Here is a 14,482-nt window from a genome sequence, read left to right as displayed (position 1 = left end):
ATTAGAGCTGCATATTAGAAATGATAGCATGACATGCTAAATATAGGCTATTATTATATATGTGACCCTGGACCACAAAACCAGTAGCATGGGTATATTTGTAGCAATAGCCAAAAATGATAATTTTTTTCTTTTATGCCAGTGAAGGTCATGTTCCTTGAAGATATTTTGTATATTTCCTACCGTAAATATATCTAAACTTAATATTTAATAGTAATATGCATTGCTAAGAATTTCATTTGAACAACTTTAAAGGTATTTTTCTCAATATTTTAAACTTTTGCACCTTCAGATTCCATAAAATACTTGTATCTCGGCCAAATATTGTCCTGTTCTCAATGGAAATCTTATTTATTCAGCTGTGTAATTCTCAATTTCAAAACATTGAACTTCATGCCTGGTTTTGTGGTCCAGGGTCACATATATATATGTAGGCCCGGCTCTGTGTCTGGAAAAAGTAAATTATTATTACGCATATGTTGCTAGGAGTACATTTGATATTTAGTAGAAAACAAATAAATAAGTAGTTGCTTAAAACCTAATTTCACCTATTTACAGACAGCCTTTTTAATTACTAATGTCAAGGTTTTAAAACATTTTGCGTGAGGAAAATATTAAGTGGTTACGCTTCTGGAATTAGGTGTTTAAAAAAAATTATTCACATGTCCAAATTGAATTTAATTTTATGTTTGATAAACCTTTTTTTAAAAAAGAGAGAGACAGAGAGAGAGAGATTTTCTCCCCATATATAGAAAATAGAATAAAATAATTATCAAATCAAATCACCTTTATTTATATACCGCCTTTAACAATACAGAATTGTGACAAGGCGGCTGTACAGTATTAAATAGGAAATAGTACATCAACAATGCAAAGGGCAACAGTAAACTCAATTTTCAGGTAAAGGTAGTTAATCAAATACAACAAAATAAAATACAATATTGTGTGAAGATAAAGTGTCCCCAACTAAGCAAGTCAGAGGCGACAGCGGCAAGGAACCAAAACTCCATCGGTGACAAATGGAGAAAAAAACCTTGGGAGAAACCAGGCTCAGTCGGGGGGCCGGTTCTCCTCTGGCCAGACACAGAGGACTCACCAGGTCCCGTGGTCCTGTGCCGACAGCCGTCTAGGTGACCAGGTCTTCACTGGGGATCCGTCTCTGGGGCTCATCTAGTCGATGTGGTCTCCGCTGACATTCAGGGCTGTAGAGGTCGTCTCTAGGTGCTGATCCGCCGTCTGGGCTGAGTATGGATCCGGAGGACTGCAATGACCATCTGATCTGGATACGGACTGGATCTGGTGGTTAAAGTGACCTCGGAATAATTATGACAAATTATTTATTTTAAGTTTACAAATTTGTCACTGTATAATGAAGTAAAAACAGTAATTTTTATCTATATTATCTAAAACTACATTACGACTCGGAATTGGGTGGTTTTCTACCCACATTATTTATGTTAGATAAACATATTTTTACTTAACATAACTTATCTGTAAGTATAGTACAATGTTGAAATATTTTTACTTATTTAAAAGCTTTGTTACTGTAATAAAGAAAACTTATTAGTTATGTTTTAAAGTATTCAATTTCTGCATTAAATACGTTTTTCCTGACCACTATTAATGTTACTTGTTCCTATCAAAAAAACGTGATTAGATAAATAGAGTAAACAGAGTAAAATAATGTATCTGCTTATTTATTTAAAGATTTTACGTTGTTACTGTAATCTATTTATCTATCTACCTATATCTTATATATCTATCTATCTCTGCCAAAGGGAGGGGGGTCCGGAGTGGGTGTTGGGCGCACAAAACTGGCAGTCAGAAGTCTCTTTCTCCACATTGGGCACACACACACACACACGGAGGGCCCTTCCTCACATGTCTCCAGTCCAGTCTGTCAAATCACGCAGCATGTGAAGCCCCTGCGAGCCTGGAAAACTTTCTGGATACTTCATTAAGCGGCTATAAATGTGCATCTCTTCCGGATAATACTTCTGACTTGTCTTGGGGGCTTTTCTCGTTCTGATACATTGGCTCTGAGGGCTTTCTGTGGACTGAGATGGTGCAATGCTCCACAGGACAGCACCGCGTGTATGTTGCTTGTGGATCCTGCTCTCCAGTGTGTTGATATGGAGAGTTCACTGCGCCAGCTCGCAGAGCTGTCATGAGGTTAAAACCGCTTTCCAGCTGCGCCAAGTCGGTTCATTAAGATGGGTTCCGGAGACCGCAGCAACAGGTTCGTTTATAAATACTGGAGGGTTACTGTGAGAAGCGCTGTCTAATATAGCCTAGCTAAAACACTCATATTCTCATCTGTTTATCGATTCACTCTGCAACATTATTGCCCCAGAAAAATGTTACAGGCAACTGAACACACGCTGACCAATAGCGGGGCATGTTGTCACAATATGTGGGCTAAGTTGTTGTAATGTTACAGTACCTGCCATTAAGCTAATTTAAGCTGAAACGCAAAACAGTACCTGAAAAGCAAATGTCTACCTGCATAAATTTTAATTAACGAATATTAAATGTACATTTCTAACATTTAAAACACGATAACATGTCCCGAACTTACATTCAAAGTGAAAACAAGTGACTTGTCAAATATATAATATACATCCTTTTTACCTTTTAAACTTAATTTTAAAAGTCTTGTCATGTGGGAAATGTTTTTAGGTTATCAAAACCGCTTGTAGGCCCATAATAGCTTGCGTGAACAAGATATTGTTTACAATTGTTTAAAAGACTTGTGCCTGTAAGACATGTGAAGTCACCAATTAAAATTTAAATAATCCAGGGTTTATATTAACTTATTAACTAGTATTACTGTAAACTTTTATGTGTACTATAGGGTATGTCACTGAAAAAGTCATCTTACAAATAAGTAGTTTTGATGACAGCATAAATCAGAAATGTCTGTGGTGTTGACGAAATTAACAGGACTGTAGGGTAGGCTGTCAAATGTTTTTCATGTCCCACATTTCGTGTTAAATCAAAAAGGCATTCCTGAACAGAAGTCATCTCAAAAATGTTTGGGAGTTGCTGTCAGACTGTAAACTGGGTATATTCGGTTTGTCTCAAGTTCTTGTTTATGGAACGGATACATTAGAAAAGTATGGCCGTTACAAAACAAAGTTTTATTCTTAGTACGCAGGTTTCGAGGCATCGCTCCATGTGTATCGAGAGGTGAGGGAGGTCAGCGGAATGCCGGCGATCACAGTCAGCTGTTCTAATGCATGGCTTATGGGGTCCCGTCGGTGTAAAATTGGTCACATAGGATAGGGCAGGGTGACTGACAGAGCAGATATCGTCTGTCTTTATCACATGTGCTCTGCTCTTTTACATGCACCTTCTTGTGTGTTATTTTGGACCCCTATGATTTTTTAAAAGACAAAATTAACATTATTGTACTTGTAGAGTGTTTCAAAGGTCGTATTTTTCAGAATTTAGGTATTATATAGGTTCATCAACTGTGTCTCTGTAGTAACAATTGTACATTCCATTTGTAAAAAAATGAAACTTAAAACATTCTGAAATCATATTTTGGTATTTATGGTATTATATTTTGGTAGTTTATATATACACAGTTTAAGTCAAAAATGTACATACACCTTGCAGAATCTGCAAAATGTTAATTATTTTATTAAAATAAGAGGGATCATACAAAATGCATGTTATTTTTATTATTTAGTATTGACCTGAATAAGAAATTTCACATAAAAGACGTTTACATATAGTCCAAAAAAGAAAATAATAGTTGATCTTTTTTTTTTTAAATGACCCTGTTCAAAAGTTTATATACACTTGATTTTTAATAGTGTGTTCTTACTGTGTTATGATCCACAGCAGTTTTTTTTTTTTTTTTTTGGTTTAGTTTAGTTGTTCATGAGTCCCTTGTTTGTCCTGAACAGTTAAACTTTGTGTGTAGTTGAACCCTTTATAACAATGACTGTATGATTTTGAGGTCCATCTTTTCACACTGAGGACAACTGAGGGACTCATTTGCAACTATTAAAGAAGGTTCAAACCCTCACTGATGCTTCAGAAGGAAACATGATGCATTAAGAGCCGGGGGGGTGAAAACTTTTGAACAGAATAAAGATGCGTGCATTTTTCTTATTTTGCATGAATATCATATATTTTTTTCATTTAGTGCTGCCTTCAGAGACTACAGAAGATACCTACATGTTTCCCAAAAGACAAAATAAGTGAAATTTACCCTACTCTTCAAATTCAAAAAGTTTTCACCCCTGGCTCTTAATGCACTGTTTTTTTTTTTCCCTTCTGAAGTATCAGTGACCGTTTGAACCTTCTGTAATAGCTGCATATAACTCCCTCAGTTCTCCTCAGTGTGAATCTCAAAATCATACAGTCATTGTTAGAGACGGTTCATAAAAACGCAGCTGTGGATCATTCATGTAACAACACAGTATTAAGAATAAAATGTATGTAAACTTTTGAACAGGCTCATATTTTAATAAATTCAACTATTAGTTTCTCTTGTGGACTATATGTAAATATCTTTTATATGAAATATCTTATTCAGGTCAGTACTAAATAAAAAACATCATGCATTTTGTATGATCCTTCTTATTTTCGTAAAATAATTACATTTTGCAGATTCTGCAAGGTGTATGTAAACCTTTGACTTGAACTTTATGTCACACATAAATCAAAAATCTATACCGAATCCACTTTATGGTTAATTACAGTCATGATCAAAAGTTGTCACAATGGTACCTGTCATTAAACAACGAAATTTCAGCTATATTTGAACAGTTATGGAATGCAAAACAACATACTTTTCAAGTAGTCAAAAATTCCCCTATGATTGAACAACCTTCTATGATTAAACCTCCACAGATGCAGATCTTCTCATCTGCAAACACCAGGGTCCCACTTGCTGCACCCGCAAGATGGAGGAGAGCTACTACGCCGCTGTCCAGAGAGACACACTCCAGAACATTCTCTCCTATAGCTTCGAACTCAAATATCTCATCCTGGGCCATGCCTCTTATTTCCAGGGTACGTATCAATATTGAGCGAAGCCTTTTGGTCGAATAAATACTAGGCCATGTGCTGTTTGCATTTGCAGAAGGAGCAAGAGGTCATGGGATCAAGTCCCTGCACAGCAGGTGGTTCACACGTTCACTACATGCTGTTGCTTTGTACGCATGTATGGGAGACACTGGGGCGGTGTTATGAGTTGCACACCATGACTTTCCAAGGTTACTTGGAGATTTGCTTTTTGTCTGGTGTTTTTCACGCTCACAGAATGATCCTTTATATTCCTGAGGTCTCCTGTGAAGCAGTACATGTGCTTTTTTGGAGGTTGATTGGCGCTTCAGGATTAGGACAAGGCCTTTCAGAAGCAATGTTTGAATAAAACGTACAAAAAGCAAGCAAGCAGAAAGATGTTGCTCTCTCACACACACAGAGACACACACACAGACCTAGACCGATTTCATGCATGTGATTATCTAGTGCATTTTTATGTACAACATGAGACATGTTAGCTTCAAATTTACAACTCCAAGTCCTCACCCAACCAAATATTTAAGTTCATCCAATTTGTCCGCCCAACCTTGCACAAAACCCCTTTCAGGTTCACAGGAAAAGGGCACTGTCGCCGTCCTCTCTGTCTTTGCTGCCAGCCTGAGTGAATATTTAACGAGTTTAAAGCAAACGAAAAGAAAAATGTTGAAATTCTTGGCGTATCCGCGGAGATCCGTCTCAGTGCACTTCAATGTATTGCTCTATAATGAGAGCTTTTGAAAAGATCAGTTGTCCTTTTCTGCTACTTTTCGCATGGTTGTAGCTGGTGTCCTGTTTAAAAGAAAGAAGGTCTGTAAAGTGTTTTTCATTCCCACGTGAAAGAGGATTTTTAATGTAGACCGCTTTTTGTCTATATGCTTGTGTATAAGGGTAAAGTAATAATTCAAGTATGAACTCTTGGGAATGCGTCTGTTTAAGAGATAGTTCACCCAAAACTTCTGTTCTTACCAGTGTGATTTTATTTTCCTTCTTCCATTGAAGACAAAAGTACATAGCTTGCAGAATATCTCTGTCTCTTTTTCTAAATGGGGACAAGGACTGTCAAGGTCCAAATGATGGGACATGTGAGATCCAAAGATCTTTAATATCGCCAATCTAATCTCATGGTAATTCATACATATTCTACGAGGTGGCTAAAGTGACTGGTACAAAATATTTTACGAGTTCCCCAATTCATATGCATTCGTACGAATGACCTACCCCTAACCCTGCCCCTAAACCTAGACCCTCGTCCCTGGGGTCTAGACACATTGAACAAAATCGTACGAGTGAGGTCGTACAAATTATTAACCTTGTAAAATACATACGAATTGGTCGTGAGCGTTGATATTGCTGACATCAAACCTGTCCCAAAATGCAAGGAGAATGATCTGTTAAAGATCTAAAAGTGAGTACGTTTTTGGGTGAGCTATTTCTTTGAAAATTCCTCCCTTCACTGTACACCAAAGCCAACATATGGTATTCACATACCATCGGTCCAACAAAGCCCAACTATCCTCTCCAACCTAAAAGGCTCTAAAAATACTGTGTACTACCTTCTCTTTATCTAAATTCAGTCCTGGTTGCAGTGTGTGGAGTTATTCTGACACTGATCTTTTTTAAAGTAGGACCCATCAAATCCAGTAGGCACTTAATAGAGTTATCAGGGGTATGGTCATCCAAGTTGACCCTACTATCCGTCTTCTCAGAACATGCTGCTGTCTTAGAGGTGAGAGGTCAGTTGTGGTGATTCCTGGGCACCCTCGGTGACCCCTGTGATCTGCGTGGCCTCCCCCCACATGCCTCCATGGCCCAGAACCATATGAGAAGAACCCGGGCATAATCCCCTGCCGTGACACCTGATACTAAAGTGTTTCGATGTAGTTGCCAAGACACACCCTGATATGTATCTTTGAGTCCTTTTATTAAAATATAGATTTAAGTTCAACATGTCACTGCTTAAACATGTTTCCAGTACCACCCACCTGTAATGCCTGAGAAGGTTACTCACATATTGTTGATGGAATTACAGGACGCCTGGAGTGCCACCAGGAGATGTGAAAGTCACTGACGTAACAATTCAGAATCCCTGCCAGTTTTCGTGTAAACCCTTTAAAGGCTTGTTATAGAATGGGTGTCTTTTAGTGCTGTGAGCCAAACAGGTGTTCTTTTGTTCCTCAATAAAGAGTGATCATAACTTGCTAGTCATTCACAGAGAAACAAGACGGAGCTGGAATGCTTTGGTCGTTATGAACGAGATGACATTAAAGGGTTCTGCCAGGTGGCTACTTAAGTACCCGTCTGTCACATGTCACACAAAAGTTAATATGCCATTGTAAATAATGTATATGGTACAAATGACTATGGTCCTCAACTTCCATTTGCAACCCATAGACATAGTGAAGTATAAGATGTCGCCCTGACTGCTAAAATTGGTAATAAGCTAGTCACATGTGTCACATATCTCCAAACTAACCTTCAGCCCAATAGCGCCAGCCCAAAAGATCCATGGATTAAGTGTTGTCAGCTCCCATTAGTCCAGTGGAAAGAGAGATTAGATGCATAAGATAGAGTTGTAAGCAATGCGAAACAAGGCAGAGGTGTACCGTGACGGACTAGTATGTTTGACCTTCTCATAAATGTCAAATAAAATTACCGCAATTGTTGGTCGTCTCATGTTACGAATGTTGTCTGGAGACGTCAATTTAAGTGCTTGTTCAGTCCAGAATTTCTCTTTTATTTCCTCTTCAGATACCTTCCATTCCCTGCTCTCCTTCACTCTAAATCATACCTACTCGCTCTTCGACAGCACCTACGAGACGATCTCTCAGGACGCGAAACCCTTGGTGTCTACCCTCTTCTCTGATCTTGACCTCTACCTCCGTGGAGATACCAACATCTCTGTGGAACACTCGGTCCACAGTTTCTACGACAAACTCTTCCCATTGGTATACCAACATCTGGTCAATCCAGGCTTGGGCTCAAATGTTTCTACCTGGTCCTCCGAAGGAAGCGCGTGCCTACGTGCCACTCGGCATGATATCAACCCCTTTGGACCTCACCCTCAAGAACTTGCTCAGGGATTGTCCAGGGCACTAGTTGCTGGTTGTGCCCTCAGTCGGGCACTAGCGGTAGGTGCTGAGGTTCTGAATGCCACAGAGTCGGTGGGGATGGCGCGCCAATGTGGACGTGCACTGGTGCGGATGTTGTTCTGTCCACACTGCCGTGGACTGACCCTGATCCGGCCTTGCGGAGGTCTGTGTCTCAATGTGATGCGGGGTTGCCTGGCAGGCCTAGCTGAGCTGGATGGGCCTTGGAGACGCTATGTAGCATTGCTGGAGGCGCTGAGCGGGGCACTATCAGAGGGATACGAAGTGGAATTGGCGCTTCTACGCATCCGGGAAAGAATTAATGATGCCATCCTTACTGCACAACTCCATGGACCACATCTTAGTGCTGTGGTGAGTCATGCTTCTCACGTTTATTTTTATTCCACAAACGAGCTGCACCATATGCTGGACTAATCAGGTCTAGCCCGCATGCACTTGCAGCAGCATGTTTAGTGATTGGTGCATATCAAATGTCTCACCCAATCAGGCTGTGCAGTTTCAGGTCTGCAGTTTCTGCTATTTTTGCATGTACCTAAATCTCAAATTGATCGTTCATTTTTAAATTAGAATTAGGCCTAAAAAACTTCTCAGTGGTGCTATTAAGCCCTGCAATTATTAGATATGCAAGGGGTTTATTATTAGCTCAATGATTAGGAGCGTGATTATGTGGTAATATGACACATACTGTAAAAATGTGTCGGTCATGAGAGTGTGACTATGGCTGTCTGTAAGTGAATACCCAGTCGCACACCCTGAGGCTATTCATACCATCAACGCCAGAGTTTGTGTGCGACTGTCTGCCGGTCTCTTTCACTGGAATCATGGCAGAAGGGGCCACAAGTGTCAAGGGTTTTGTGACAGCTCGGCTTTGCACCCATCATGTCCTGGTGATGACAGCTCTGTATGAGTAGGTCAAGTTTGAGACCGCATTCCCACAAATCTCTCTCAAAGAGAGAGACTTGCCAGTCAGAATGGGAGATATTATTACTTAAGCCCACAACCACAGACCCCATAAACTTCAACCCAGGGACAGAGGGCTAACACAGTTGTTAGACGCAACCCTAAATGAATTGACCTGGGGGGGTGTTTCTTAAAACAGGTTTACCAAATAAGCCAGGCTTATTTCAGTTAGTCTGACTTACTGTTACTTGATTTGGCTCAAAATAAGTCAGACTAACTGAAATAAGCCTGGCTTATTTGGTAAACTTGTTTTATGAAACACCCCATGAATTAGCACAAATACTGTAGAGTTTTAGTTTATCCTAATGTCACTATATAGGGCTCCTTATGCAGTGGTCAGGATGTAACTTACACCAATGTTGTGTTACAAACTGCATTCAGTAGCTAGAAGCATATTTGCGTATTTTGGGGGGGTCTTAGAGGTATGCTTTATTGTAAATGTGCTACAAATGGAATCGGGTGCATTATAATGTTGCTAATTGTAAGAACAATACAATCCTGAAGAATAACTTGTGATATCTTCATTGTTTATAAGATGTCTATATGTGCCGCCCAGCTCTGGCATTGACATGGAGGACTATGGGGCCTCTCCGGTCCCTCACGCTGCATGTGGTCTGGCGCTATCTTGGTGCTGCTTGAGTTGTTTGGGTGTTGTCTGGTCCCAATCAGCCTGATGTCCTGCATGCAAATTCACCTCTGGACAAAGACGGCTCCCGTGAACCGGCCGGCCCCTTCCCAAAATGCAGTGCAGCTAGCGAGGGGCCAGAGCAGGGGAATGAGAACGTTCGGCTAATCCTTAAATAAATAAAGCTCTGTAGAAGATATACAAATACAAACACGTTTACACACGCCCGCATAAATAACATTTTCAGTCCTCATTCTGTTTTATAATTTCTGGAATTTAGCTGAAATATGTCTACTGTTGCAAAACGTTTTTCTTATTTTGATTTACTTTTAAATTTAGTGATAATGAGAGGCTGAATAAAATAAAATACACATTTAATGTATACAAATGTTAATGCATAACAATTCAGCATCCAAAACAATTAAATACTTAAAAGCTTATTGTGCTAGTTTCTTACAATTAAAAATTAATTATATTGAAAATATTACTAGAGTGATATTGTGTCATTTATTAGTGGCCACTAGATGGAGCAATCTCTTTGTATTGGTGCGAGTCAATTCAAACAGGTCTATATGATGTTTTTCTCTTACATACATTTAAATCCCTCATTTCTGTCTTTCAGGTGGGTAAGGTTTGCGGTTCCTTGACTGAACCAGTTTCCACCACTTCAGTCAGTCCCACTTCAAGAAGTTTGACGCCTTCAGTAAACCCAACCTTTGAGCTCCAAACCTCAGTCACGTCCTCCAGTCCTACAACACAACCTGATACAGGCAACCAACACGAGCACATAACGTTAAAAAGAAGGTATGCATTTGTTTTTGTCTCTTCAATAAATTAATTATCTTTCACCAATAATATATTTCAGATGGTATATAGTAACTCCTCTGATGTTTGTCTTCTGTTTTCTTTCCTCTCAAATCTGCACTTGTCGATGACCTCAGGTCTTTGCCTCTGAAACCATCCAAAAACGACAAGCCCAGAAGCCTGAAAAAGATTTCAAAGTAAGCGTGTATTATCTAAGACTAACATTTTAAACAGTAGCAATTCAACTTCTAGGTTTTCCAGATTTATTTTTTAAATTATCTCTAATTATTTTGTCATAAAATGACGTTGGCTGTCAGCCTAAGAATGTTCTAATGATTTAATCTCACATCAAATGAACGTGTGCGAGCAAGGAAGAACGCTGTCAGCATTAATAACAGTCACAAACAAGTGCGGGAGGCCAATCCGCCGCTTGTGTCTATCAGTGTTCGGGCATGTTTGATTAGAGAAGCATGATGAATGAAGCAGAACTGGTTGTACTGTATAATTAGGCCTGGTTTGATGGTTTTTGATAACTTCCTGAAAGCCTGAACTTCCTGCAGGGAGTTTATGGGCTACATCCAGCGGTACAAATCGTTCTTCTCTACCCTGCCGGAGATGCTGTGCGAGGGGGAGGTGGTGATGGATGAAAACACCTGCTGGAGTGGAGAAGATGTGGTGGAGAGGTAAGCTTGTCTTGTCAGAAAAGGGCTTGAACTCTAATTTGCATGTTAATGCGTGGATTAATATGGGTCAATGACATGGTGCTCTTTTTTATTATAAAGTACATTAAAAATGCACATAATATTAAAGAAGTCGACTAAGCAGTTTTAGTTTCGCAATTAGTCATTTATTATAATGTGTATGTGGACACTCACATATTTGAAGCGTAAGGTAAATGTTGCTTTACATCACGGTTTGTTTAAGGATTCTGATGGTTTCACGATTTGTCACGTTTTTTTCTCGGACTGTGCCTTTATATGAATCAGAATGCATAAAAAAGTTGCAAAACCTCTGGATTTTAATTAAGATCCAAACAAACATGCTGCATGTAGCATGAGCTGTATTTGATGTACATTAGGTTGTATAATATGAAAAAAAGTGAAATTACTCTCTGACAGCAGGTGGCGCTTATGGAACAGCAGTGATACAGTGTTTCCTTGGTTACCACTGTAAACAAAGAAGCTGCAATTTTAATTACTACATTAATATACATTATATAGAGGTAAGATGAAAAGAAAATACCATCTAAACTTTTCTAAAGCTAGTAAAGTCATATAAATCCCATAGAAATAGAGTTTTTTCACGACGCGTCATTAATCGGCCATATTTGCGACACCGAACGTAAACAATGCCACTGAACCGAGCGAAACTCACATATTTTACTGATAATTGCTGCTGAAAATGGTCAATTGTTGTCATGTTTTAAACTGTACTAATTGGTCAGACCGGGAAAAAACATTTGGAGTACTATAGAAATTATAACAAATCAAGCAGAAGAGTGCCTGAGGAACAAAAGGTGTTTGTGGTTGGCCAAACTGCACCAGGATTTCCAGGGCAAGAATCTTCAACATTCAAGTTTGTTCTTATCATTTCCGGTCAGGTAGGTGAAATATTAGGCTGATATCTTAATTAATACTGCTCGTTATGTATCTTTTACCACCTATTAACATTAGTTTGTCAAAATATTGCACCCTTTCCTGCTCACTAAGTCCTTCTCTACATGATTTAGCAGCTTCCACACCTTTTTCTGTGGTTTAGACAGCATAAATTAGCAGAACAAAGTATTCAGTAGTACATTAACCATGCAATCCATGCTGTTGTTTACATCTGAGTATCGCCAATATGGCCGCGCATTCCTGGTTACTGACTAAATCCAAAACTGATGTATATGCAAACCCTCTATACAGTATTTAGGATTTTCTTCCAATATTTTGCGCATGGCGAAACAAGTTTGCTCTGCCTTCTACAGTACTTTCTCCTCTCGCGTTCGTCTTTAGCTTCTCTGGCTTTAAATATTAGTAAGAAGTGTATGACGTTAACAGGGATCCTCTCTCAATTCACGACACTGTCAATGCTTAACCACTTGTATGTAAAAATACATACGTGTCTGTTGTACGTTTTCTATCAGATGTCAAATAGACGTATATTAGATATCTTTAAGATGTTTATGATTTAGAAAGTACATGCATAAAACTGACATCTGAAAGACAATGTACACCGCAGATGCTTTCTAGATCAATAGATCTTTAACAGACATCTTGCAGACGTACATGTGCTATCCCTATTTGGTTCTGCTGACCAAAACATTATAGGTATTTGGGTCATGGTATTGGCAAGTTTTGCACATTTAGTATATGATCTATACATCATCATATCAATTGCTTTCAGTCCCTCTATATTCAAAGAAAATGGCAAGATTTTCAGGCTGGCTGAGGACTTACGCTTCACAAACATGAGAATGCTTCTGTTTTCCCACACAAATTGATTGTAATTGTAGGCAGTCAAATCCGATATCTCTCCAGAAAGGTCTCTATTTACTCTGTGAGGTCGTGAAGTTCATAAGATGGCCAAGAGGTTGATGGTTGCCATGGATTATCGTGGCTTTTCTCCAGTCCTCTTCCGGACAGAAGCTTCATTCAGAAAGTTCTGGAGCTCTATTGTGACACAAATGAGATTCCTGGAAAAACACACACTCAAAATGAACATTTGCATATAGGCGTTTTTTGCTATCAGCATATGTTCATTTTGACTTTTGTAACACAAAATAACCACAATCACTTTGCTTGAATGGACAACGTTTGGTAATTCCAGATATATCCCTCTTCTGGCCTCATTTGCTCCTCAGCTTTGGCTCAGAGGTTAGAGATCCCGCTCTCCATTCACCCCCTGGACAAATTGCCCCATCGCCGTCCACACTACGGCAACAACGCAAAGCTGGCACCGTCCATACTGGGGGCCCCCAGTGGCACAAACACTGGGTAGTCCTGGAGACAGGCCACTGTTACCATAGTGAACAGCGACTAGCTTGCTAATCGTTTTTTTTGGTTTGTGTATTAAGACGAGACACGTTTTTATGATGTCAGACAGATTTGCTCTGTCTGAAAGATAAAGATTTAGCGATTCCCTAAATGCCGTCGGTTGCAGGTCCAATACAAAATGTAAACACTAAATTTAGTTAATGCTACATGTTTGTCACATGGCATTTAGGTGACCATGAAATCTTTATCTTTCAGACAAAGTAATTCAGTTTGACATAAAAACTTGATTTGTATTTTCTAAAACACAGATTCCACAAACTACAAAAACAGATTAGCAAGCTAGTCAGATTTCTCTGTGTTAACACTCACAGAAAGTAATGGTCATCCTCTCCGTTTTTGGTTGACTATAGACTATATTTGGAACAAAATACTAGCATACTGCAGCATGGCAATGCTAACATTCAAAATGGTATGCTACATACCATTTTGCATTAGCTTTGTGTTATAAATAATACTAGCACTATAGCACATGACGCTAAACACATTATTTAGCAATAAATGTTTCAAACAGTAGTACACTATATTTCTTGTAGTGAGTTGCAAACACTTGGGAACACTTGAACTTGAACTCATAGAAATAAGAGTTTGGTAGTCTAAAAGTTGCAAATGGAAAGTCAAGTTAAGTGCAGTGCATTGTGGGGTTCCTTGCTGTGCGCTCTGTTGTATGCTGCAAGTTTTGATGTAGTACATATGCATATATTTTGCATTCTGTGCACAGTATGTATACTGTACTCTGCAGAAATAGTGAAATTAGCATGTTAGCATGTTATTCTGAGCACAGCATTTATTCCTGTGAGCACAACCTCTTCAAATAAGTCAACACTGCCCCCTTTTGGACAAAATAAATTCTCATTTAATAGTTTGAACATTACATTTAACCATGTTTTCTGAGGCAAGAATCCCAAAAA

General features: G+C 39.1%; 1 protein-coding gene across 1 annotated transcript in view; it reads left to right on the top strand.

Moving 5' to 3' along the window:
- Positions 1 to 1,826: 1,826 nt before the first annotated feature.
- The window catches only part of gpc5b (glypican 5b), a 63,450-nt gene continuing 50,794 nt past the window's right edge, over positions 1,827 to 14,482 (top strand). Inside the window, exons 1-6 of the mRNA XM_051094256.1 lie at positions 1,827 to 2,239; positions 4,867 to 5,028; positions 7,789 to 8,498; positions 10,355 to 10,536; positions 10,674 to 10,733; positions 11,097 to 11,219. Coding sequence (XP_050950213.1) covers positions 2,071 to 2,239; positions 4,867 to 5,028; positions 7,789 to 8,498; positions 10,355 to 10,536; positions 10,674 to 10,733; positions 11,097 to 11,219 — 1,406 coding nt within the window. The 5' untranslated portion in view covers positions 1,827 to 2,070. The remainder of the gene's footprint in view (positions 2,240 to 4,866; positions 5,029 to 7,788; positions 8,499 to 10,354; positions 10,537 to 10,673; positions 10,734 to 11,096; positions 11,220 to 14,482) is intronic.

This window comes from Labeo rohita, chromosome 22 (assembly GCF_022985175.1).
Source record: "Labeo rohita strain BAU-BD-2019 chromosome 22, IGBB_LRoh.1.0, whole genome shotgun sequence".
Lineage (NCBI taxonomy): Eukaryota > Metazoa > Chordata > Actinopteri > Cypriniformes > Cyprinidae > Labeo > Labeo rohita.
This window is presented reverse-complemented; position numbering and strand designations above follow the sequence as displayed.